Source organism: Stegastes partitus, unplaced genomic scaffold (genome assembly GCF_000690725.1).
Source record: "Stegastes partitus isolate 25-593 unplaced genomic scaffold, Stegastes_partitus-1.0.2 Scaffold13, whole genome shotgun sequence".
Classification (NCBI taxonomy): domain Eukaryota; kingdom Metazoa; phylum Chordata; class Actinopteri; family Pomacentridae; genus Stegastes; species Stegastes partitus.
Window position 1 is genome coordinate 443,062 of NW_007577744.1, and position 26,094 is coordinate 469,155.

The 26,094-nt window shown below is 41.9% G+C and overlaps 1 protein-coding gene across 1 annotated transcript in view; it reads left to right on the plus strand.

Annotated features, from left to right (window-relative positions):
• Positions 1–26,094, plus strand: part of adgrv1 (adhesion G protein-coupled receptor V1) — a 102,185-nt gene that overhangs the window by 32,144 nt on the left and 43,947 nt on the right. Inside the window, exons 52-87 of the mRNA XM_008288546.1 lie at positions 427–549; positions 1,915–2,137; positions 2,263–2,467; positions 2,649–2,799; positions 2,947–3,198; positions 3,755–3,957; positions 4,144–4,320; positions 4,527–4,709; positions 4,816–4,995; positions 5,173–5,337; positions 5,495–5,618; positions 5,750–5,873; positions 5,970–6,108; positions 6,256–6,441; positions 6,572–6,807; positions 7,052–7,200; positions 7,371–7,569; positions 7,701–7,920; positions 8,022–8,261; positions 8,346–8,495; positions 8,620–8,840; positions 8,937–9,216; positions 9,361–9,504; positions 10,050–10,221; positions 10,557–10,698; positions 10,814–11,382; positions 11,520–11,783; positions 13,174–13,291; positions 13,433–13,604; positions 13,777–14,019; positions 15,408–15,815; positions 17,553–17,725; positions 17,860–18,106; positions 18,297–18,436; positions 19,522–19,682; positions 19,923–20,023. Coding sequence (XP_008286768.1) covers positions 427–549; positions 1,915–2,137; positions 2,263–2,467; positions 2,649–2,799; positions 2,947–3,198; positions 3,755–3,957; positions 4,144–4,320; positions 4,527–4,709; positions 4,816–4,995; positions 5,173–5,337; positions 5,495–5,618; positions 5,750–5,873; positions 5,970–6,108; positions 6,256–6,441; positions 6,572–6,807; positions 7,052–7,200; positions 7,371–7,569; positions 7,701–7,920; positions 8,022–8,261; positions 8,346–8,495; positions 8,620–8,840; positions 8,937–9,216; positions 9,361–9,504; positions 10,050–10,221; positions 10,557–10,698; positions 10,814–11,382; positions 11,520–11,783; positions 13,174–13,291; positions 13,433–13,604; positions 13,777–14,019; positions 15,408–15,815; positions 17,553–17,725; positions 17,860–18,106; positions 18,297–18,436; positions 19,522–19,682; positions 19,923–20,023 — 7,184 coding nt within the window. The remainder of the gene's footprint in view (positions 1–426; positions 550–1,914; positions 2,138–2,262; positions 2,468–2,648; positions 2,800–2,946; positions 3,199–3,754; positions 3,958–4,143; positions 4,321–4,526; positions 4,710–4,815; positions 4,996–5,172; positions 5,338–5,494; positions 5,619–5,749; positions 5,874–5,969; positions 6,109–6,255; positions 6,442–6,571; positions 6,808–7,051; positions 7,201–7,370; positions 7,570–7,700; positions 7,921–8,021; positions 8,262–8,345; positions 8,496–8,619; positions 8,841–8,936; positions 9,217–9,360; positions 9,505–10,049; positions 10,222–10,556; positions 10,699–10,813; positions 11,383–11,519; positions 11,784–13,173; positions 13,292–13,432; positions 13,605–13,776; positions 14,020–15,407; positions 15,816–17,552; positions 17,726–17,859; positions 18,107–18,296; positions 18,437–19,521; positions 19,683–19,922; positions 20,024–26,094) is intronic.

The window sequence follows — 26,094 nt, forward strand, 5'->3', positions numbered from 1 at the left end:
CTAGTGGGTTGTGCAATGGTTAGATGTTGGTTAGGATAGTACAAATAAATTGGTGATACTTTAGAAGGCACACTGAATCCATGTGTCCATAACTAACAACACAGCCTTGTTCTGTTGTCCCAGCTAACATGGCAAAATTTACAATGTAGGCCAGGTCATATATTTATACTACGCTGTGTATATTTTGATGAGACGTAACCCTCTGAGTCTGCAAAAGTGGTGAGTTTTTTTGGGTCAGACCTGTTGTGGGTTTATGGGAAAGGCCTCAGTGTGGAGCAGAGCAGAGCCACAGAGGGACTCGGAGGTTGTAATTTGTCAGTCTTGGGTGTGTCAGTCCGGCGGGTGGTTACTCTACATAAACATGCTATTCCAGCGTGAAAGAACTTAATCCTGTGTGTGTTTTTGTGCGCCTGTGTTTTTCTCCAGGTCTCTCTCCGTCCTGTGAGGTGTTTCAGTGGAGCCCAGGGCAGCCTTCACCACAACACTATCAGTCCATTCCTCACCCAGGCCTCACCTCCATTCACTCCTTCAACGCTCCATCCGGGATCAGTAAGCACAACTATCACGTACTGCTGTGTTTTATACAGACACAGTGCTGACCATGAGGATTTGGATAGTTGCCTCTTGTGTTTCCCAGACACAGTTTTGTTCCTAAGGCTCTTTGCTTAAGCATATTCTCTTTGAAATGAAATAATGAATGCACCATCAAAGTGCTAAGTAGGTTTAATTGTTGCAGGTTTACATTAATATAGAAAAAAAAGATGTGAAGTATAGTAACCCAGGATGTAACCCTACATGTTTCCTTCTCAACGATCAAGATGAGTTCAGAAGAGCGTCAGGTTGCAATAAAAAAAAAAACAGTAGAGCTGGGCTGCTGAAACAAAAATAAACATTTGTTTTGAAAACTTTACATTTTTGGAAACACACTTTTGTGAAAAAAAACACAATTCTCTAACTCAGACTTTAATACTATCCGGTAATTGCATTGATGTCTGTGTAAAGAAATTTCAAAAGATACCCAGCAGTAATTAGCATGTTGCTAATATGCACCCTGATGGTGTCGTATGATAAACCACACAGTAAGTGCACCTGTTTATCCACATTTCACTCTTTTACTTTTCTTTAAAGAACTATATTGTAGGTTTGCTGAAAACACAGCTGTTCAGTGTAAATGCAATAACAAACAGAAGAACAGATGAAAGAAAGAAAGCAGGCACTAACTGTAACGTTCCCTTTTTATATCCAGAAATCCAACTCAAAGACATTCATGATTGGATATTTTAGGATATAATTGTAATATATAATATGACACTTGGAAAAAAGATGAAAGATTAGTTATGGTTTTGCTGCTGACAGAAACATCAGAATGAATGCAGTGAAATAAAGGAGCATTCTGCTCAAAGTCAGTCCGATACATCAAAACTCTTTGAATGATGAAACATCATTCAAAAGGACAATCACCCTAAAAATACTACCAAAGCAACCAAAGAGTCAATCACTTGGTCTCCATTGATTGTCTATTCCTTTATCATAGCAGAGCAGAGAGACACCACAATGAGTAAGAGCTGGAGTTGACTACAGCAAATCATCCACTTGTGTTTTGCAGTCATTGACTGCAATGTGCTTCCCTCGCAATGTAAAATATGATTTTGTTTGACTTCTGAGTATCTGTCCACTCACATTTGAATTCCTTACCCCTGGGCACTTCAAGTTACAGTTCTTTCTATATTAATGTAAACCTACACAAAATAATGCTGAGATGTGGCACTTCAATTAAATAAGCTAAAGCACAAAGACAACATGTGGACCATGAAATTACAGTCTAGACTGTATCCTTTGTGATTTTTATCCCGTTGTGTTTGTTGGTTGTACTGTTGAAATCAGTTGTAAATGAAATGATTTTCTTTCCCATAGCTTATGTCCTGCTAGCTGGAAGAAATGGTTCCTCACTCTACTCCTGGAGGCCTGATGTCAGCCTCTTCACTATGATCCTGAGGGCTCCTCAAGCTGTTAGCTTCATCTCTCTGCTGGTCCAATCCCTTAATACCACCAAGATCCTCTTGGCTGCTACTGAGGAGAATAGCTCCACTGTTTATGAATTCACTTCTGTCTCCAATCAGTCAGATTTCATTCCCAGGTATCCAAGCTTTTTTAAAAAAATTTTTAAAGACAAACTAGTTTTTGCTCAGAAACGAAAATTCTTTTTAAGGAGAAACAAGGCACAAAGTATTTAATGTGTTTTCTTCACTTCCCCAATTTCAGTTTTGGAGAGTTGCACTTTGCACCAGGTGACAGTGAGCTGGAGATAGCAGTGAACATCATAGACGATGACATCCCTGAGGTGCAGGAGCACTTCCAGGTTCGGCTAAAGAATCCGAAGGGAGGAGCTGAGATTGGATTTGGTGGTCAGGTGACAGTGTTTGTCCCAACCAATGATGATGCCCATGGAGTCATCGGCTTTGCTCAGGTGAGCAGATAACCCTTTTGGTATTGGACAGCTAGTGCATTTCTCCATTATGTTAAATAGTCATCATGTTAAAACCATTCTGTTAGCTCTTAAGTTATTTATTTACCACATCTTGAACCAATAAAATGTACTTTTAGCCTTTACCGCGAGCTATTGTAATCTATAATTACCTTTTCTGCAGAGTTCCCTGTCTATGGAAGTAGAGGAGTTGGAGCAAGATAATCAGATTTCTTTCAGTGTTGAGAGAAGAAGAGGGAGTTTTGGCAGACTGAATGTACACTGGGCTGCTAATGGAAGTGTGGCAGACATTTACCCCACTTCAGGAGTGGTGAGTGACCCTCCTATCATACTAAAGACATATTACAGTATGTATTCACAACACGTTTGAGAATGAAAACTGAAATAAACAGCAACAGAGTTGAAATATAACATCATAAGTTTGTGGATCGGTGTAAAATGTTGTTTTCCATCATAGGTAGCGTTTTTAGAAGGCCAAACGTTAGCCATCATCAAATTGGCTGTGATAGCAGATGGTGTCCCAGAGCTGAAAGAGAGCGTCACGATCACCCTACTGGATGTCAACACTGTGGGGCTTCAGGACCTGCGACAGGCTGCAGTCATTGACAAGCTGCTTTCACAAGCACTACTCACCATCTTACCAAATGGTTCTCCCTATGGGGTGATTGGATGGCATCTGGACTCCCAGTTTACACGAACACAGGAACCACAGAGTAAGAATTTCTGCAGAAAGAAATCAAAGAATGAATGAACAGTTAGTGAATGTGGGTTTTTACTGGATCCGTGTGCAATGGGTCCGATTGACTGCAGTTAGTTAAAGGTGATGTTTATCTATTTAAATACATTTTCCAGTTCTGCGTTTACTTGTTCCAAAATCAGCTGCTTTAAGTTTAGCTTGGTGCTGAAATACCAGTTCTTTTTTTTTCTTGTAGTTCTGAGGTAGCATTTACAGTAATCACACTTTGAGATTTACTGAAAATGAGATCTGCAGAGTTTTCCAGGATGTGGAGTAATTTAGGATTTTTGTTAATCTGTGTATTGGAGGCCAGCCACGTTAGAGAAGTGAGAGCAGTAGAGTAATGTGCACACACACCGTCTTTCAAATATTCTGTAGCTTACTTACAGGGAATCTTTTTACTGATCCAAGTTCTTATTGCCAAGTTCTTATTGCCACCTTTCATGACATGACATATGGTTGATTTGTCACTTTTTTTTGCTGTGTTTTAACATTGACATTTTTACTTTAATCCCATTTATTCCAACCTGCAGGAACTCCAGTCAATGTGACTCTGTCCATAGTAAGAGAACAGGGCTCCTCAGGTGAGGTGGTAATCTACTATGAGACCCGGCCAGCCCTGTACGAGCCCCCATCCAACCAGGCCGTAGCAGGAAAAGACTATTTGGCTAAAGACAACAGCATCATTATGATAAATGGTGCTACAGTGGCTCTGGTCACTGTCACAATCCTACCGGTAAGGATGGGCTGTTAGTGGATTACGAAGTTTATTAAATCTACCAGTGTATTAGGAATAGGACACATTTTTAGCTTCTACCAAAATGTATGAGTCTAGTTTACAAGGAAGAGATTGGGCACATGCAAACCTGGTTTGATTGACTTCCCATGATTTAGTTTCCTTGTGTGTGTGTTTTTTTCTCAGGATGATATCCCAGAGCTGGCAGAGAGTTTCTTGGTAAATATCACCAGAGTGGAGCTGGTCAGAGGGTCGGTTGGAGCAGGGCAGCCCAGCGTGAAGAGGCCTGGAATGGAAGTGGCAGAGATCACCATCGAGGAGAACGATGATCCCCGAGGGATTCTGCAGTTCAATGTTTCGGAGGTGAGACATTACAGAGATGCAATCTTGATGGTGATACTAGAAACTACACTAATTACGCCATTTGGAAACCTCTGACTTGATAATTACAGAGGTTCATCAGGAACTACAAGACTAAATGGCTAATGAAATGTAACAATGTTGCTGATATTCAATTCCTAAATGATATTGTTCAATAATTGGACATTACTTTTAAATATCTTGTCTAGGATATCCCTGGCAGTGTGCTGGCCTATGAGATCCCACCACCAGACAACGTTGCATATCTGTCAGTGGTGCGACTCGCTGGTACCACTGGAAGGCTGGTCGTCTACTGGGAGGCTCAGCCAGTCACTGCTGATCTCAGTGACTTCAGCCCCACATCTGGAAATATCACCTTCCAAGATGGCCAGGTAAGCTAAATGTGTGTCCTAAGATGAAATTAACCTGCCATCCATATCACAACAAGAAGCAATGTTTGCAAGGTGTTTGCTTGTGTTTCCTTAAACCTGTTTTTAGAGAGAAGCCACTATTGCCATCACCATCTTTGATGATGAACAAGTGGAGATTTCTGAGACCTTCAGACTGAATCTGCTACGTGTGATCGGTGGTGCTCGACTTGGACAAGTGACCTCCGTAACCGTCAGTATTCCAGCCAATGACTCACCTCTCGGACGATTTGGATTTCAGGATCTGGAGGTGAATCTAAAACACAACTATTGTCATCATGGTGATATATAAAGCTACCCATGATGCAAGGGAAGGGTACAGAGATTTCCAACTTTTTGAAAACTTTCTTTCTTTAATAAATTCAACTTTTTTTTTTTCATTTAGTTTGACTGTTAGAAACATTCGTATTACTTAATCCCCTCTAAGGTTACAGTCAGTGAACCAGAGTTTGCGGATGACCCTGCTGCCGTGGCAACACTAGCAGTACTCCGTAGTGCTGGAGGTGAAGGTGCAGTGACACTGGTGTGGCAACTGGAAGACGAGGCTGCAGATGACCTCTCACCTTTCAATGGGACTCTTGTCTTCACTGAGGTACAATAAACAAAGCATGACATTGCTGTTGTGCCAAATACTGCTACTTTACTGTTTTTAATGAATGACTCAGCCAGCATGTAGTAACAATGAGTGATAATCTTTAAGTAAGTTGCATTTTCCTCACATAGTCTACCATACTTTTTACACTTTACAGACTGAGTCTATGAAGTCATTTGTGATTCAAGCCCTCGCTGACACTGCACTGGAAGGAAACGAGCATTTCACTGTACGCTTGTTACCTGCTGTTGGGAGTGGTGCAGTCATCGACCCTTTAAGTGGTTTGTATTCATGCCAAATGTCTGTTTTAACGAATTTAAATAATGCCCCAATTTTCAGGATTATCTTTTGTTGTTATAACAGTTCTCTGTTGTCCTTATCTGGTCTCTCTTCCCTCGTCCATCATGTGCAGGCCTGGTCACCATCACCATCAGAGCAGATAAGGCCGCCCTAGGTGTTGTTGGAATAGCAGAGTCCTCCAAGAACCTTCTCATTGGAGAACCTCAAGGAGATTACAGTGGGAGTGTCATAGTCAGGTGAGATAACAAATACGAGCTTCACATTTCAGAACCTCTGTTGATTAGCCACAAATGTAATGTGAGAATTGTGTGTATTTGTGTTCTTCCTCTCAGCCTTGTGCGAGGGCCAGGTGTGTTTGGAGAAGTCCGGGTGAACTGGAGCATCACTCCAGCTGTGGTTTCTGAGTTTGAAGCGATCTCCGGCTCTGTGACTATGACAGATGGACAGTCTGCTGCCACCATTACTCTGAAGGTACTGCATGATGTAGATTTTAGAGTTTGCTGGGATATCAGGATGTTGTCTGTTTCTGTGCACTGCAGAACAAAATGCAGCATCACAATTAGTTAGATTCCGATGTTTTCCATAAAATTGTCATTGTCACATCTATTCTGGTGTCAGGTCTTGGATGATGAACTTCCAGAGGAGCGACGTGAGTACCAGCTTACACTGACGTCTGCTACCTCAGGACTTGAAATAAGCCCCATAGCCAGCCGTGCCAGGATCATCATGGCAGCTAGCGACAACCCGCATGGACTTTTCTCTTTCACCCAGCTCCAGCTCAGGGCAACAGAGGAGGAGGGAACGGTAAGGTCATGAAAATGAGAATGATACATATGTAGATCCACTTTACTACGTCGTAGGCAAATAAGCAAGAGAAGCTGTGGATTGTAGTATTTGCAAAACCAACTGTATGCCTTTGCCTTCTTTTCCTCAGGTGAATGTGACAATTAATCGCTCCTCTGGCAGTCTGGGTAGCGTGTGGGTGACCTATGAGACGTCGGGCAACACAGCGATCAGTGGGCTGGACTTTGCTCCAGCTTCAGGACGAATACGGTTTAGCCCGGGCCAGACATCACAACAAGTCATACTGCGCATCCTGGACGACAGTCTCCCAGAGATGCCTGAGATGTTTTTCATCAACATCACTGAAGTGCAGCTTGTCAATATGAGGTAAGGAAAGGCTGATAAAGAGTCTTTCTTTAATCCTTAACTTTGTTGGTTGGAATATTGATAATGTGAGGAAAGTGTTATTATTGCAAAAAGACTGCAGCTTGCAAGGCTGCACCTGAGCCTGGAGGGCTGTAGTCATCCATGATAAAGGCACTGCAGATCCCACACCCACTTACTCACTGATGTGACTTGTAAATAGTTCTCGTCAGTGACTCCTTATTCTGTGGCTCCCTCTTGTGGTCAGTGGTGTGGACTACACAGTGAGAGAATCAGGCCTCCAACTGGACCAGCCTCCAGCTATAGGCAACATCTCGTCTCTTGCTGTGGTCATACTGAAGAATGACAATGCTGAGGGTATTCTGGAGTTCAGGCAGGACTATGTTAACATTACAGGTAAGAGCTACAACAAAGGCAAACAGAAACAGCTACATTTAATCATGTGAAATGCTCAACTGAGTCGTGTACACAAATATACGTCAGCTATTACACATGGTTTGTTATGAAACTGTTTGTCTTATATTAGAAGACTATTTACTGTTTTCTTCTGCTTGTCGTTTTTTCAGTTGAGGAGGATGTGGGCACTGTATTGATCCCAGTTGTGAGGAGAGTGGGCTCATATGGACTGGTCTCAGCACAGTTCATTTCTAGAGGCTTGAGTGCAACCCCTGATCTTGACTACATCCTGTATAATGGCTCAGTGACATTTGTGCATGGGCAGAACACCAGCTATATTAATGTCACTATTGTAGATGACCTGGACAGGTGAGAGGAGGATACAAAAATAAGTGTCTAGCTCACAGTGTAAATTTATCATATACACACACAAAAACATGCAACATTTGTGAAAACATTATTTTATTCCAACCTAAAATAACCGAAATCATCCCTTGCAGTGAATATGCAGAGATATTTGAGGTGCTGCTGGTTGGAGCTACAGGGGGAGCAGTGCTCGGCTCCCAACATGTTTCAAGAGTAACCATCGGCAAGAGCGACTCTCCCAGTGGGTTGGTCCGCTTCCTGAACGAGAGCATAATCACTGTAGCCAACCCTAACTCTACTCTGAAACTCAATTTTGTCTTGGAGAGAGCAGGAGGCCTTGTGGGCAATGCAACGGTATGAGCAACAACTGCAAAAAAACTGAAACCACATCACTGTCAGATCGTGATTTAACTTGATGACATTATATAATGCAGATTGGTTTTCTCCTTTGACAGGTTGCTTGGATTGTCCGTGGCCCTAACAGCAGAGAAATCCTTCCTCCATTCAACACCGACATTAAAGGGCCCGTGAACGGGTCCTTCTTCTTTATAGATGGAGAGGAAGGTACACGCAACATAGAGCTGCGGATTCTCCCTCACGGCGAAGTGGAGGTGGAAGAGACATTTGTTATAGAGCTCAGTATTCTGTCTGGAGAGATGGATGTTGATCCTCAGGCTGGCTCCGTAACACTGAAGGTATTTCATTGAATAATGATTACAATTGGATAAAAGCCTCAGCACCCCACTCATCCCCACTCTCCTAATGTGTTTGTCTCTCAGATAGAGAAGTTTGGTGACCCAAACGGTATAGTCCAGTTTACGGAGGATGCCCTTCGAGAGCGTGTTTACAATGAATCCACAGAAACAGAGGGCCCATTCAACATTTCCCTGCTGGTTACACGCAGAGAGGGAGTTATGGGTAACATCACGGTAAGATTATATCGTAAATACACATGTAATATTTATTAATCATACCCAGGATTAGTGCCTGAACTAGAATTTCAGTCTTTATGGCTGCAGTTGCATCGTAAACACAACCAAACTTTCCCCTCAGGTGCACTGGCAGATACAGAGTGACTCAGATATATCGGGTGACTTCCTGGCCTTAGCTGGCTCGGTGGTGATTCTGGAAGGCCAAAGGGAGGCAGAAATTGTCCTCAGCTTGATGCCTGATACAGTGCCAGAGCTGGAGGAGCTCTACATTCTCCGACTCACAGCTGTGGAGGGTGGTGCTACTCTGGACGCCAACCCAAACCTTATAAGAACCCACATCAGGTTTGTCATTGTGGTTCTGTCAAAAAAAAAAAAAAAGTAAAATGAGAAGCCAAAGACTGAATCAACTTAAAACTAATCTTTGTCTCTCACCCTTAGGGTACCTGCTAACGATGAGCCTCACGGTGTCTTCTCGCTGAACCCTGAGCAGCAGTCTGTAGTGATAGTGGATTCAGGGTCTGAGGTCACCAGAGCTCTGGTTATGAATGTGACGCGGCTTGCTGGGCTGTTTGGCAATGCCAGTGTGGGCTACAGGATCAGAGGCCGGATAGATGAAGTGATGGACATCGGGGAGGTCCTGGGGGGACAAGCTGAGGGAAGGTTGCTCTTTAGAGAAGGACAGAGCTTCAGTTCAATCACTGTGCCCATCAGCAGCCAGGTAAGGAAGAAGATACATACCTAAGCTAGTACAGAAACACAGGTTTTGGAAATACTTACAAATATTTTCAATGATTACACTTTTAAAAAATATTGTATGCTCTTATTTCTGTTGGCCTGATTCTTCCTACATTTTTCCCTGTAGGTGTTTTTGTCAGTGGGTGCAGGCTTCACAGCAGAGCTCACTGATGTTAGACTAGTCAGTGCTATCCTTGGCTCTCCGCCTCGCCTCCTTCGTGAGGCCAGCGCTGCTACACTGACTGTACCTGAAGAAGCTGCCAGCTCAGAGGCAAGTTGTGGTTATGGGAGAAATGCTTTTTTAACTGACCCATCTGCAGAGCACTCAGGACTTAATAATTAACAGAGTTAAATAAGTCATATATATGATGCGTTACAGGTTTTTCTTAGTTGATTATCACCTTCATTCAGGAACAACATGGATTCAAACTTCTTTGTTTTCTGTGTCTGGGTTGAATAATTCACACAGATGCTGACAGGAAAGTCATCAACAAACATCAGTTCATTTAATTATTCCTCGGTCATCAGAGGACAAACTTGGTAGCATCATGGAACCGTGTACCTTTGACATATTTCCCTGCAGGCTTTAATATAATTTAGAACTTACATAAAACCTTGAAAACCAAGTTAGCGCTGAGTCCTTGAGTGCTCTGTGAACATTCAACTGTATTCTTGCCAAGTCTTTTGACACAGCGGCTAATGCATTTACCTGGCTGCTAACAATTACATTTTCATGACAAATCTTACACAGTGCACATCATGTGAGCAACAAGTTGACTCTATTATTTACTGTCGTCTCTCACTTGTGTTGTGCAGGTTGGCTTTGCCTCACTGGCTCTGCGAGTTTCAAGTATACAAACGGGGACATGTGAGGCAAAGGTGACGCGAACAGGGCTGTTTGGGGACATCAGGGTGGAGTGGAAAGCCGGATATCCTTCTGGACAGACTCTGCCTGGCTTTGGAAATGGGGTCATTATCCCAAACTCAGGTAAGACAAGAGGGACTGAGCTCTGAAAAACTTCCTTCAGACAGGACAGACTCATCTCAACCCACTTGGACTACTTTCTTCACAACATCTTTGCATTAAATAACTGGATACCTTATATGTCCCTATCTGATATTTATGCCTTTCTGTTTTATCTGTCATAAACTGTTTGTCTTTGGATGGTCGTGCACTAATCTGAGCTGCTCTGTCATATCATATGATAAATAGATTACTTGCTGTGTGTATAGTACTCACAATGTGGATATTAGGCTTGAAATGCCAAACAGACCAACAGCAGCCTGCTCTTTTAACTGTTTGTAATGTACTTCTTTATTTAGGCTCACTGATCCTGGCCCATGGAGAGAGGACTAAAGCCATATCTCTTACAGCTGTTGCTGATACATTAGAGCCAGCTTCTTATGCTATACACCTCACTGCTGCCACCTCCAGCACCGCTGCAACCGGTGCTGTCAAGTTCAGGTAGTTGTTGAACATTAGTTGTAAGTTGTAGCAAAGTCAATAGATGGAAATTTGAACTGTTAATTACTTATTTGACATCACATGGCTGCATTCTGATTTCTGTCTCTCTGCACAGGTCAGGCTTCACCGTTGCAGAAGTGGAGCCACTGGGGATCTACCAGTTTGCCCCTGAATCCCGCCAGCTAGTTATTGCAGAGGAAATCCAGACAATAAAACTTTATGTTCAGAGACTTTATGGTTTTCGAAGCAATACCACCAGACTGTCCTATGCAACGGTAGCGGGCAGTGCAGCAGCAGGAGAGGACTTTTTTGCAGTGCCAGATGGCCTTTTGGTCTTTAACTCACCTCACCAAATGAACACTACGTTCAGCCTTTTAATACGTGACGACACCCTTTCAGAGCCTGATGAGTACTTTCACGTCAACCTAACAGATGTACAGGCCATTTCTCCAGACTTAGCTTGGGCAGATGCTTTACCTCGTCTCAACCCGCAGCATAGCGTGGCCACTGTCACCATCCTGGCTAGTGATGTGACCGGTGGAGTTCTGAGTATTGGACCTGGACTGGTCCAAGTACCAGAGGACAGAGATGAGGGAACCCAGCAAGAACGGAGGGTGGTTCTGAGGGTGCGCAGGTCTGACAGTAATGCTGGGGCTGTGAGGGTCCGGGTCCAAGCATATGGAGGTGTGTTTGTTTTGTTGTCCTGCTTTTTTTTTTTTGCTATTGCAGCATATTATGTTGCCTAATTTACAGCAATGTTTACATTGTCTACAATGTCTACATACAAATGGTTACTTATTCTGCCGTGCGGTTTTATTCAGATGGAAGCACAACAACCCCTCCCTTCATTCTGGAACCTGCTGGGATGCTTGCAAAGGAGGAGCAGGACTTCCGCTTGGAGTCCAATATAGTGTCGCTGCAGGCTGGTGAGAATGAGACAGAGGTCATCCTCCTCATCCTGGATGACTCAGAGCCCGAGGGACAGGAAGTATTCTTCATCTACCTCAGTGATCCAGAAGGTGGAGCGCAAATCACAGACAGTCCACACCAGGGCTTTGGACCTTTTGCCAAAATCACTATCCTTGGTAAATATATATATATTTTTTTTATTTTTTATTTTTTTTTAATTAAATTTTGCTAAAAATGAATTAATGTTTTGTTCACAGTCTCTTCTTTCAAATGAAAATAGCGGAAACGTATTCAGACCTTTTTGCACTAGTATGAAAATGAAAAACAAACATTGCTTATCCATTAAGACTCCTTAATAACACACAATTACAGAGTGACACCATGTTTCAAATTAAAAACCAATAACTGAAAGCACGCATTTGTTTACAAATTTAGATCTTTATTTCAGAATTAAAGATCTAGTTCCTGGGTACTTGGGCAGCAATTACAGCTCAGATGGTTCTTGGACAAGGCTTTACATGCTTTGCACACCTGGATCTAGGAAAGTCATCCCATTTTCCTGGAATCCTGTCAAACTTCATTGAACTGGAGGAGCAGAATCTGTGAACTGCTATTTTCAGGTCACTCTGCAGTTGTTGTATGTGGTTTAAATCTGGGCTTTGATCTATGTAGAAAGTCAGACTTGTCCTGAAGCCACTCCTGTGTTCTCCTGTGGCTGGGTCTATGCTGTGTGGATCATTGTTTTGCTGAAAGGTGAACTGTTGCCTTAATCTCAGGTCATGTGCTCTCTTGGGCAGGTTTTCTTTTTCTTCGTCATCCTACCTTAAACTCAGACCAATCCCTGTTCCTGCTGCATAATGTAGCATAATGCTGCCACCACCATGCTTCTCTGTAGGAATGATCTTAGCCATGAGCAGTGTTTGGTGTTTTCCAGACATAGTATTTGCAGTTCTGTCCAAAGAATTCAGTGTTTGTCTTATTGGACCAGAGGATCTCTTTTCTTATTCTGTCAGACACCTTTAAATCCAATTTGGCAAAGACTGGACTATCTTATGCTTTTATTCCCATCTAACCATAACTGACCATAAAGGCCTTATTAATGTAGCGCTACTGAGATGATTGTCTGTCTGACAGGTTCTCCTATATTTGCAGAAGGCTTCTTAAGTTCTGTTAGAGTGACTGATGGGTTCTTGGTCACCTGTCTAATTAGGATCCTTCTTGGTCTGTGACTTAGTTTAGTCACGACTTATCCGGGATGATTTCTAAACCTTAAATTTCACAAATCTCTGTGCTCCCCTGATTCACTGTTTTTCTCAGATTTCACTCATTTAATTCAGTTGCATGACTACTACTTGAGTCTCCAACTGCTTTTTTGGTCTTCTTGGAAGTACTTCTCCCATAATCCCTGCAGATGACAAATTATTTGACTATGCTGCATATACAGTCCAGACTACAAGTGTGATTGATGGCAACATATATTACTAACTGGGTTATGTATCAATTAGTACTACTTTGTATGACTCATTTTTGTTTTGCTCTCTCTATTCTTTAATCCAACCGTACCAGGGAGTGACCTCCATAATGGTATTGTAGGGTTTCGTCCTAATTCTCTGATTGGCCAAGTTCTGGATGAGGATTCAGAGAACAGAACTGCTTTGCTCTACCTGCAGAGACAGAAAAACAGGTAATAAAATAATGCTTTATTTGTTTATTATTTTCTACGTCTGGTTATAAGTTGAAGTAAAAACATTTGCCATTTGGAAATGGTTTGGTTGTTGGCTGCTTGTTTGTAATTATTTGGTATGCTCTTTCTCCCTCCACTCAGAGCATTTGAGGATTTGCAGGTTTTCTGGAGAGCTACCTTCAGCAAGGCAGCTCTAAGTCTTGTCAATAATGGAGTTAACCTAACCACACAGCTGGTACAGACCTCAGGAACAGCGACCTGCAGGAGAGGAGAGATAATCTGTGCTCTCACTCTGGAGGTCCAGGAAGATGAGGTTAGAGAGAGGCAGAATACTTTGGCGAAGACATCACTAAATAATTCTGTTATCAGTCTGTCCTTGAAATGTACTATGCCCGTTTTTCTTTATAATTTAAAATGATTTTCTCCCTGTGTGCAAAATGCTGTGGTGCACAAAGTTAAACCATCACTAATTTGCTTTGCTGCAGGAACCAGAGTACCAGGCTTGGTTCCTAGTGGAGATTTATCAGGTGGGTGCTGGAGCTGCCATTAATGAGACCACTCGTTTTGCCAACATCACCTTGGCAGAGAGCGACAACCCACAAGGCCTTGTGTACTTTGCCGTGGGACACAGATTGCCCATTGCCACCCTGATGACCACAAGGCTCAGCCTCCAGGTCTACAGACGAGCGAGCACAGCTTCAGTCATGTCTGTCCGATATCGCACTTTGGTAAGAGACAACCACATACTGTACTGTAGTAATTAAGCACAACTATATGACACAAGTGGCACACACAGACATACACGTATAGAATTGAGGACAGATGCATACAGTGAAGAAAGCAATGGTGCAGATGTCTTTAGATAGCATGTGTAGTTGTTTGGACTACTGTGTGCCCAACACTGTCTAATGTATCTGCCTTGGAGGTGTCATTCTGTTTGTTGTAGGAAATCTCATTTTCAATCTGGGCCAAGATGATCCCAATCATTTACCCACTGAAATAAGATTTTTTCTCAATCATTGAAACAACTAAACTGTTATTTTGACCCGATTTACCTCACTGGCTTCAATGGGCACAACTCTAATGGTACACTGATGTGATTTGTTATTGTTTTATTATTAAACCAATTCAGAATACCTATGTCTGCCACGCTCCATCTGCTGCCACTGAGCAGCTAGACTAGGATGTACTGTACCTTGGTATTAGATTTTTTTTTTTACATAACTAAACAATTTTGGAAAAGCAGTGACATTATGATTCAGAACCTTTATGTTTACTTATTCGGAACTGGTGAACTGCTTTGGAGCAATTCAGAAATGCTAGAAAAATGCTGACAAAAAACACTCAAAGTTAGAATTTGTAATATATGCACAGGTTTTTTTAAATTGAGGTCCAATAAGAAAATTGCATTTAGTGGTAATTTTGCATACTTTCATCTAATGGCTGGCCCTTGATTTCAGCCTTCCCTCCAGGTATGCTCCCCATATATATAGATTAATTAGGGTAATGGTTTATTAATGTTAATGAATTTCAAAGAGAGCAAAGTTTCCCCCCTTCTCCTCACCTCTTTAATCTCATGGCCACCCGCCTTTCCTCTGAGGGATCATGATTAAAGATATCTACATCCAACTCAAGGGCATGAAGTATCCACTGACACTACACTTTTTGATACTGGAGATGAAAGTAAGGGAGTGTCTAGTGCACTCAACCAAAATCTGAAACCTCACAGAGCCACATGGCCAGGTCATCTGCTTTCATCTCTCACAGCATGTTGCGAGACAATAGGATTGCTGCATAATGAAAGCTCCATCCTCATTTGGTTTTCATTATGTTTCACCCCAGCTGTCACTTCACTCATCTACATGTGCCGCTATTTGAATATGGACCTTGTGAACATCATACACCAACTGAGAACTGTGGCTTTTAGAGATGTGTAATAGTTTCATGTAATAAGTTGTGTTACTCTTTATCATTTATTTTTGGTTGCCTGTTTTGTTTTTTGCAATATAATGCTTGTTGCATAACTCTGTCTTTATTTTATTTTTTACTCCACAACTTATTACTTTAATCAGTCAAACAGAGTTTAGCACAAAACATGTCTGTGATTTTCCTCTAGGAGCTTCTCAGGGAAGAAATGGTGGGTCCCTCCATAATCTGGCCTGCTAAAACAGGGATGGACTTTCCTAAACAGGAAGGCCAACTAACCTTTGATGTGGGTCATCGTAACACATCGTTGGACATTTACCTGACACCTGACCTCGCCTCATCCTTACCCACACCCAAGCGCTTTCAGGTGGAGCTGTATAGTCCCACAGGGGGCGCTGCAGTGCACTCTCAGTTTGGGCTGGCTAATGTGACTCTGGTGTCAAATGCAGCCAGTGAAGCTGTGTGGGTCTTACTGGAACAATTACATCAGCCACTTGACCCAACTATAGTGAACCAGGTGCTGCAAAGACTGATGAATGCGGTCACTACAACTCTCACTCGTGAGCAGATGATCGCTGTGCATGAAGCTCTTGGCAAGGTAAGAAGGTTAGAAAAGAAGATTAAGGACAAAAATAGTTTCTGCAAGATCAGTTCAATCTGAGCATTACCTGGAACTTTAAGCAGTTTCTGAGTATTTTATGCTCCCGTCACATTTTTGCTCATAGTAAGCTCATTTGTCAATGCGGTGTAAAGCCCCACGCCTCTAAGGAAACAGCACCTCAGCCACGGCTAGAAGTAAAGAGAACTTAAAAATATCTTTTGTACTGTGTAAAACGTTGCCATAAATCGTTAAAAAAAGAAAAAACAAAAGTTTAATTGTTTCGATTATGGAATCACCATTACAAAGTGTTTCCAAATTCCCACAGGTGTTAGCAGCATTGGGAACAAAATAGTGACTTTGCATGCTATAGATATTTTATTATTTGATTTTTTTGGAACTTCTACAAACTTGCTGAAAATGTGCTCCTCTGTTGACCATTTTTGAATCATTCTGCATTCATTTTGCTTTATTTTGCTCTCTCTAGCTATAGTTGGCTTCATTATATATTTATTATATACCAACATTATCCCCTCTCTGTGTAAACACATCCTGCAGTTCAGTCAAAAAGTCACAGAATCTTGCCACATGACTATGAATAGCACCTGATTCACTCGGAGCTCCTCGGTACAGGATCCGGTGCCAAGGGTTTATTTTTGGCAAATTTATAAATGAGCTATGTAGAACAAAGTGATTTTCATTAAATATCCCAATTTTTGGCTTTAATTACGGAGCCAGGCTTCACATGATACATTTAAGGACCAGCAGGAAGATGAAAACCTGATGATTCTTTCTGTTTGAACAGTTTCTAGATCTGACAAATAGCATCATTTTGTTATTTTTTGAAGGTAACGTGCCTATTAAATCTGCCGGCAGGTTTTAGTCATTCTTATTAAAGCATGAGAAGTGGATTGAACAGACTAATACGATATCTTACTGTTCTCTCTGTCTTTACACAAAGGCAAATATCATGATATGAGACTAGATACAATGTAGGAATGTTTAATAGTGAAGTGTTTTCTTGTGAAAACCAAAGCAATTTTCTCCAGAATCTCATACATCAATACACATTAGGTCAGAACGATTATTTTATTTTATCAGCCTTTCCCTGCCCTTGGTGCAAATAGCAAATGATTGATTTCTATGTAGTTTTTTTAAAACTAGTACGAGCGTAACTCATAGCAAGTGTTGGTTCTGTGTGATCTTAGTCTTTTACCACTTGAGGCTTGTGACTCAGTGTACTAATGTGTGTCAGACAGCGATGCTAAAGGGCATACATCATCTTCTATGTACTACTCTGACAGATCTGAGGACCAGTTTATCATCTGAAAAGGTCTCAGTTGCCACTCATCATGAGCACGGCTATCACTACGCTGCTCTGAAGTTAGAGTCTACATATTACGCTTGCTAAGCCTCCAGACAAGCAAAGACACCACTGTATATTAATATTAAAGAGCATGCAGCGGGTGGAAGAGAAATGAGTTACACAGCACGAGGATGCATGGGAGTGTATACAGACAAAGAAAGAGAAAGACTCTAATTCAGTATGAAATGTACAGAAGCTGCATAGCACTGAGCCCTAAACCAAAGAAAGTGACTTTGAGGGGAGCTTTGGGAGAGATGAATACTGCACTAAAGCTTACTCGACTACAGACACACATTCTCTGTATCAGTGACAGATACTTGTCTGCATTGTTGCTCTCTCAGTCTTTCTCGCCCTGTCTTTCTCCTGACCAGGTGCTCTCAGAGGCAGAGAGGGCGCCTTTACAGGAAAGCAGCCGGAATTTAACCTACAACCTATTGTGTGCCTTGGCCAATCCCAACCGAATCGACACTCGGGGCCTCAGCCACCTCGCTGAAGTGGCTGAGAGATTTGCCTTCTCCCTCCTCACGCGAAGCCAATGTGAGATGTGAGTGTCAATTTTCTAAGCAAGTGTAATGCAAGAGGGAGATATTCCTCTTCTAAAAAAATTACATGCTGTGGTATTTTATACAACCTCACAGTGCATATTCCATCATGTTTTTCTTTGCTTGACTCCTCCAGAAAGGACGTGATCCTGAAAACATGTCCGTATATGACTATCTCTGCCCTCCAATGGTACCCTACGCAAATCAATGGATACAAATTCAGGGGCCGTAATGCGGACTTCTTCCAACTCCCGGATGCCCTGCTGGCAGTACCAGCAGTCTCAACCGCAGATTGTGCCAACCTCAGCAGGATTCAGCTGACAGAGTTTAGAACTGAACACTGGTTTCTCACCAATGATACAAACACTGCTGTCAGTGGGAAGGTAGGGATGGTTTTAACTCATTTAAAGAGCGTTGGCAGTTTATCAAATAGCAGTGAGTTCATTTTATTAGTGTGAAAAATTATTTTGTCATACAGCAGATGGCAGTATTGCCCTGACATGAATCAACCATTAATTTTTTAGTCGCTCTGCAACTGAACTCTCTTCTTCTCTTGTCTCTGTTTAAACGTAGGTGTTCTCAGCCAGCCTCCAGGGCAGAGGGTCACGACCCCTAGAGGATGGCAATGAGGTGGTGTATCGTATCCACACCCCCGGCCAGCAAGTTAAACCAGGCCGGTCTCTGTGCCTTCTCTGGAACCAGACCACTTCAAGGTATTGCACCAAAGATACTCCAGATTAACCATTCCATAAATTCACTAAAAACAGAACATCCACTCTCAAGGTATAGATAAATATTAAAAATAATTGAAGAGTTCATTTGCAAAAACAGATAACTCCATCTTCATAAATCCTTAGAAAAGCCACTTTTCCATCGTCTACCTGAGACAATATCAATCAAACTTAAGGTATCTCTATTTTTGTCATGTCATTTCTACTGAGTCAAATCCACCCAACTTTAGTTTGATTGACATTATCTCAAGCAAACAACAACAACAAAAAAGTTTTCTGAAAATCTCCAAAAATGGAGTTATCCGTTTTTGCAAATGAACTCTTCAATTCTATTCTCAATAATGCAACCATGCTTTGGTGTTAGCTGGCAATGTCAGTAGATGAGGTTTCATTTTTTCACTGCCTGTAACATATCAGCTAAAGGATTCGTTGCCTCTCTTTGACGCTGTACATACATTCATCATGTAAAGTTACAACCCTTTGCTCACCCCTATTTGTCAACTTCTTATTCAACTGGGTGACTGAGATCAGTTTGCGAAATGAAGGGCAAAAGTCCAAGTTCACCCTCTCGGTAAGGCCTCTCTGTGGCCATGTGGGAAGTCACATCTTTGTGTTTAATATCTGCACATTCATTCTGCTGCACTCTGAATCCTCCCTCTTGGAGTCAGTTTGTTGAGGACATTCCTGGGGCGTGGAGTGGGACTTGGCTGGAACACGCTGTTACAAGTTAAGAACTGGCAGGTTTGATTTGGCCAGAGCAGCCACTTGGACGATATATCACAGGAAACAAAACAGATTATAGACGTGATATAGAGGGAGAGAGAGCAAAAGGTGGAGAGAGAATAAACGCCGAAGCCTGTCAGCTGTGCAAATGAATCCAACACAAACGTGATTATGTTCTGCTCTGTCGCACAGCATCTTCAAAAGGATAAAGGTCACCGTAGATAACGCTCCAAAAGAACAAAACACCACAGAGCTCATTTGCCTGTGTTTTGTGTATAATCTGCTGTTGTGTCCTGTTTTCCTGTTTTCTAAAATCTTCTTTCTCCTTCTACTCTCTGCTCTAGCTGGTCATCAGATGGTCAGTACTGCAGGGTTGTGAAAGAGAGTGGGAATTATGTGGAATGTGCGTGCTCCCACTTGTCTATCTACGCAGCCCACGCTGAGTTCGCCGTGCTTGCATCCTACAACGAGGCCTTCTATGCCTCAGGATTTATCTGCATCTCAGGTACAAACACACTCCCCCCCATGTCTTCTCTTCTTCTTTTTCTTCTCTTCTGCGTTTTCTCTCGCTTTCCTGTGTTTTTCCTTTTCCCCCACTTGCCTTTCTCTTCAGCTTTCTCTGTGGTCCAGCTCCCTCCTCAAAGTTTGCTCTTCCATTCATATTTCTCCCACATTCATATAAATAAATCATTTTGTTCATTTATCCCTAACTCTGGTTTCACGTCCTCCACTTCTCCCTCCTCAGGCTTTGCATTGGCCATCATAGCCCATGTGCTGTGCTCCCGTTTCCCCATGTTTGCTGCCAAACTGCTCACTCACATGATGGTGAGCTGCCTTGGAACTCAGGTAATACAGTTGTTTGGATCTTCTTGTGTCCTACTGGAACATTTCAATGAACCAGTAATGCTCCACTGGTTTCTTTGGCATTTTCATCAGTTTGCACCTATTGATTCTGTTTTGGCTTATATGTAGATTGATAGGGGAAACCTAGATATTGTTGTAGAGGCATTTATCTCTTTGTGCTCTATGGATCAGTGGATCCAATCCAGTAGATGTGTGTGTGTGTGTGTGTGTAGTTCACACACCAACATCGATGTAATGTATATGGTGCAATATGCAGCTTCACTTTCAAGTGTCAAAAAAACAAACACTTTTTAAATGTAATTAAAATATCTAAAACTTTTACAAAGAGAGCATACACACACACACACACACACACACACACACACGCTACAAACCCCTGTCACTAGCTGCCAGACATGTCACAGGTATTTTCTTGGAAATGTGCATAGATGTGAACACATCGAATGTCACCGGTTGCGTAGTTTGCGGGCCGGCGCGTCCTGACAACGCAACCATGCCCCCCGCACCCTCGCCCATTAAAAACGCAAGCTGTCACATAACCAGTGAGCGAGATAGATACGCGGCTACAGGTTAGTCTCTCCACTGGTCCTGATCATGTGTGTGTGTGTGCATGTACGCGTGCGTGACTGAGTGCGGGACTGGTAATTTTCCACCGGTCTCCCCTCTCTTTGGTTGACAAACACGAGCCCTTCCTAAAGCAGTCCTTGGGGGCTAGCCACCTCCGACTCGACCTGTTTATGGCCCAGGCAGAGCCCCTGAACCTAAAAGGGTTTTGGATGGAAAATTCCATCCTCTTCTCTTTCCTTGTTGATACTTTACTGTATAATAAGCCCTTCTTCCTCGTCTGAGATTGTGCGGTAGTTTAGACATTTTCTTTGTCTTTCTTTGGCCTTCCAGTCAAGGCCAGTTGATGAAGGCCTGGTTGATTTCCAGACTGTCAAGCTGAAGGCGTAACTGAATGTGCACTCTGGTGTTAAGATTCAATTCAATTCAGTCGTATTTATGCAGTGCCAAATCATAACAACAGTCATCTCTGGGAACTTTACATAGCAAGGTCAAGGCCTTCCTGTGTTATAGAGAGAAAACCAGCATTTTCCAATTGAGCGAGCTCTTGGTGGCAGTGGGGATGGAAAACTCCCTTTTAACAGGAAGAAACCTCAGACAGAACCAGGATCAGGGTGGGCAGCCATCTGCCCCGACTGGTTGGTAAGAGAAAAGGAGGGAGGGAAAAGACGAGCACTGAGAAACAATAAACAAAAAAACACTGTGCAGGTCGGTGAGGCCAAATCGGAAACATGCAACCTGCAGGAAGGTGCATCAGAGAGACGACAGAGAGGAGAAAAAGCACAAACTACACGAGGAAGGAAACAGAAAGTTAAAGATGTACCCTCTAAGTGGTCATCTGGTGCTGCTGGGAATATTTTGGAGGTAATGATGGGTTCACTGTGTAGGATGTGCTGAATTAAAATAGATCAATTGACGTCATTGTCCGTACTTAATTGCACTTTATCTTTTATCTGAAATGGCTGGCTAGAAAACATAATTTCTTTCTTTATATAAACCCCCAGGAGCAGATTTGTTTGTGAAGCCTGTTAACCTTTTTTTCTCTGTCTTCTTCTTATTTCCTCCCCTCCAGTACCTGTATAATGTGTCGTGTTATGGCTATTTTAATAATCTTTTTTAATAGTCCTCATAGATTGATGAAGTAAACTGTTGATTCGTCAGTGTCTCAGTGACAAATCAATGAAGAAACCTATCAAAAGGACTGAATTTGCCTTATTTACTGTCTAACTTTGCATTGAAAAATCTTGCATGCACAACAGTAGATGTGTAGTGGATTTAAACAGCTAAAACATTTGACAAATTACCTCTACAACCACCCAGGAAGGTCCATTTAGTCGCTGTTTTGTCTTTTTTTTTTTTAGTTTAATGGAAATCAGTTGTCTCATACCTATAAAATGTTATATAAGAGACAGTAGTATTTTAGAATGCACATAAAGGGAATCCAGTAATGCTTTGGCACACATAATAAGAAGAGTTTTAATTTGTCAATGTTCCCTTTGTAATTTAGAGTATGTAGACTTCAATAGTTATTTTCTCAAATATGACTCAAGTACACATTTGCATAATACTGTTGCACCACTGCATAAATGCATATATATATATATAAATGTGAACACATTTACATGTATTACATTGAAGGAAAACTGAGACCTAATGTGTTTGTGGGCTATTTGTTAAGGTATAAGTTAAGTGCATTCATTATTCAGCTTTTTTTTTTTTTTAGACCTATTTTAGGTAAGAAAATGAGAAGAGCTAAAATAAATGTTGCCCTTGTGCTTGAGGCAATGAATGTTTGCTGTTCCTTTCATTTCCCATGCAAACATTTTTTTGCAGCACAAAGACTCGACGTGCGTCATTGTCCCTGTGTTTTGATGCATCTAGAGATATCCGTCTGTACACCTCTATTTTAGAGAGTCTTGGCATGCTTAACCACAAAACCAAAACAGCAATGTGTTGAAGGACATGCAGAGTCAGTGTTAGTGAGGATTTATCTGAATCCACATATTGGTCAAACTGACTGCTGCTACAGCACTACGCAGTCAGTTCAAATGAAGTGTTCCTGGTGGATAGAAGTTACGTTTCAGTTGTTGATGGCCTTTTACCTGTTTTGGCTTTTTAGATTTAGAAGCACACCTCATCTTCTTAGAAGTTGAGGTTGGCACTGGGAAGTGATTGGTGTTTTTTTTTTTTTTTTATCAAGAAAGCAAAGGATCTTGTATCGTTGGTGCAAAATTTGTAATTAGTGGCAGGAGTGTCTCCTAAACTTGCTCATGCCTCACCACTGATTTGAAGTGTCAGATCCAGCTCCAGCCACCTCTGACAGAGAGGCCACTCCGACTGTGGTGGCTGCAATTAATCACTGACTCTGCCCTCTGTGTGGAGAAAATTAAAGCTGCCACTTTGATTAATTTCTGTCTGCAGCAGCTACAGTCAACTAAAAAGAACTAGAATAATATCCCACCCCTCTGTGAGAGTCTTAAGAGTTGAGAGGAGGTGGAAGAGAATGAGAGGATGGAGGCTTCTGGTTCAATTTGCGTAGTTTTTGATTGTATTGTTTCAATATTCTGGCTGCCATTCTTCTTGTATCTCTAACATCTGGGTTGAAAATGTCACAGACCCGAGGGAACCCAGAGAAGTACATTTAGTTGTTAAATGAAAGGAAAGCAACATGGGTGGGAGTGAGAGAGGATGAGTGAACTCATAAGAGCTCCCAGAATGGGGGGGAAATTATACACAGACTTGCAACATTAATATATTCATTCTAAATATAATACATTTAGTTTAGTTAGCCCCGTGATAGACTGGCGACCTGTCCAGGGTGTCCCCTGCCTTCACCCTCAGTCAGCTGGGATCCAGCCCCCCCGTGACCCAGTGAGGATTAAGCGGTGTATAGATGATGGATGGATAGTTTGTGTATTATCTTGTTCTCTGCAAAGTTCCATAACCACCTGATTTACAGATGTCACATATCGACATTCAGATTTTCTTCTTTTGTCAAAGAAGACAAGTGAATGAGCTGCAGTCAAAAGGTCAAAATAGTGTAACAGAGATGAGAAATATCTTCAGTGTTCCCTGGCAAACAGCACAACCAAGAAATTAAAATCCATTCATTATTCATCAACAAACCCGTGTTAACCAGTGATGTCAATGTGATATTGCTCTAAACTCCTGCAGCATTTCATAAGTACTATGTGTCCAACTGTTTAACATTTACTTTCATTTAAACAATGGGTAAAACTCACTCTTCACAGCCTTAGATATATTCCCTAGGTTTGCACGGATAACTTTAGACAGGTACCAACAGTATTTCAGACACAGAGTCTTGTTGAAGGTGTCGTAGGGTCAAACAGGATGGACCTGATCTGTGTCAGGATCCAGACACACACAAGGCGAAAGACAGAGGCCGCTGCCGAGGATACAGACGTCAGACTTCCTACTGAGAGAAAATAATGATTTTTCCTATCCGCCGCCTCCAGGGAGAGTGGACTCATGCTGAACGATTGTAGTTTTGTTTATGTGCGTGTGTGTGTGCGCACGTGTCTTTTGTCCCATCAGAGGTTGTACAGTGACGACCTCCAGCAGCAGTTTGTCGTCCCAGAAGCAAGACAACCGAACACTGTCTGAGTGGAAATTTACCTATGTGCTGAGAAGTTACTGGTCACATATGAGTATGTTGAATTTTTATGCCTCAGTGCCAGCAAAAGCCAAGGCCAGAGGAATTCTCGTGAACGCAGTATATCGGAAACACCTTGACGGAATTTCTTCTTCAGAATTTGGCACGAACACTCACTTGGACTCAAGCAGATTAGATTTTGGTGGTCAAAGGTCGAGGTTACTGTGACTTCCTTTTGTCTATTTTTGACTTCGAATTCAGTGAGTAACTAGGAGAATGTATTTGTGGAAGTTTCCATGCAAGTTGTGATGCATTTAATTCGATTTTTTTTTTTAATCTCTAAGTGGCAGTGGCTATATGTATTTATAAGACCGTAAAAATTACACACTTTTAGCATTTCTTTTTTGTTTTCAGTTATCTTGCTGACATCAGGATGCATAACTTGGATGGAACAAAAAACACAGATTTTCATCAAATCACTTTTTTTTAAATTTAGATTTTGCTGTATGTGGTCCTGAGTGCAATAAGAGTGTATCGTAGACTCTGAGATCCGGTTTTTCATTGTCAGCCCTCTGATAAGTCAGCATTAACATTACTAAAACATGAATCAGTGACACTAGAAAAAAGAAAGGTCACAATGGATGTGTTTATTAGATGTCGCCTTTTAAAACACAGGTAGATTGCTGATGGTGTCATTTCTCTTTTTATTTCGCCTCTTCTCACACTTTTTGTCATCTGTTAGCTCCACAGAGACGTTTGCATCCCATTTATATTCATCCCTTTACCATGAATTTGAGCGAAAAGTAGAGGCTAGCTTAGACCGTGGACAAATAGTGTTCAGAAAGAGAATGAAATCATGTATTCTAACAGGACATGACAGATCTTTACACAAACTTTACAACTTTGACAGCGAGAGATCATCAAAAATGTGTTATTTAAACAAATCTAATAAAAGTGACTATTTTGTTAATATCCCCCATTTTTTGTTAGGTTTATGAAAACACATCACATACTATATACAAAACACGTCAAAAACACAAAAGAAAAGAAAAGTGTGTGTGTGTGTGTGCTCTAACACACGTATCCAGGTGACGATGTGGGAAAGGAAAATCTAATCTCCCACTATTGCGAAACAAAACACAATTTAATTTCTCATCCATTGTGATGAAACGCCCGTCCACGTCCCAGAAAGTCATTCCCACACACCCAGTGAAGTGTTTACCCCAGTGGCCCCAGCGCTTTATTTCAGTATCTGGGAGGTGTTTAGGTGACTCTTAGTTCTGGTTATAAAGGATTTCCTGTTAGCTCTGGGACCGAATCCAGCATTCAGAAGTCTGCTCTTAAATCCACAAACACTCACACATAAACACTCTGCTAACCTCTTTACCTCTCAAACAACACCCACCACCGTCACTTCCCGTCTCTGGGCAGAATACAGAAGCTGCCCGATTGCCGTCAGGATTCCTGAAAGTTCTCGTCTGTCGTCAGTGTGCATCAGTCCACGGGCGGGGGGGTTTTTGTTTTGAAAAAGCGTGCATGCAAGTTTCTCAGCTCTCCGGGAGAGGATTCGTATGAATTGTGCAACTCAAGACATTACCGTGTTCCTGCCTTGTAACATCAACACAAGTCCCCCTAAATCAGCGGAGTGACTCTGCTTTTCCTGAGGAAGTTTATCTGTTCCCATCGTGACTAATCAGTTGTTAAATCAATAAACAAAGCCAGTTTTCGTGTGTCTCCGAGTGTGTCTGCGTCTCTGGTTGACGTCATACAATGGTGCCTGTCTTATCCTATTCTGTGCTTCTGCCCACAAGAGTTTGAAAACAAAACTCGAAAAAAGAAGAAAGGGGAAAGAATGAGAAGAAATCAGTGTTTGCTC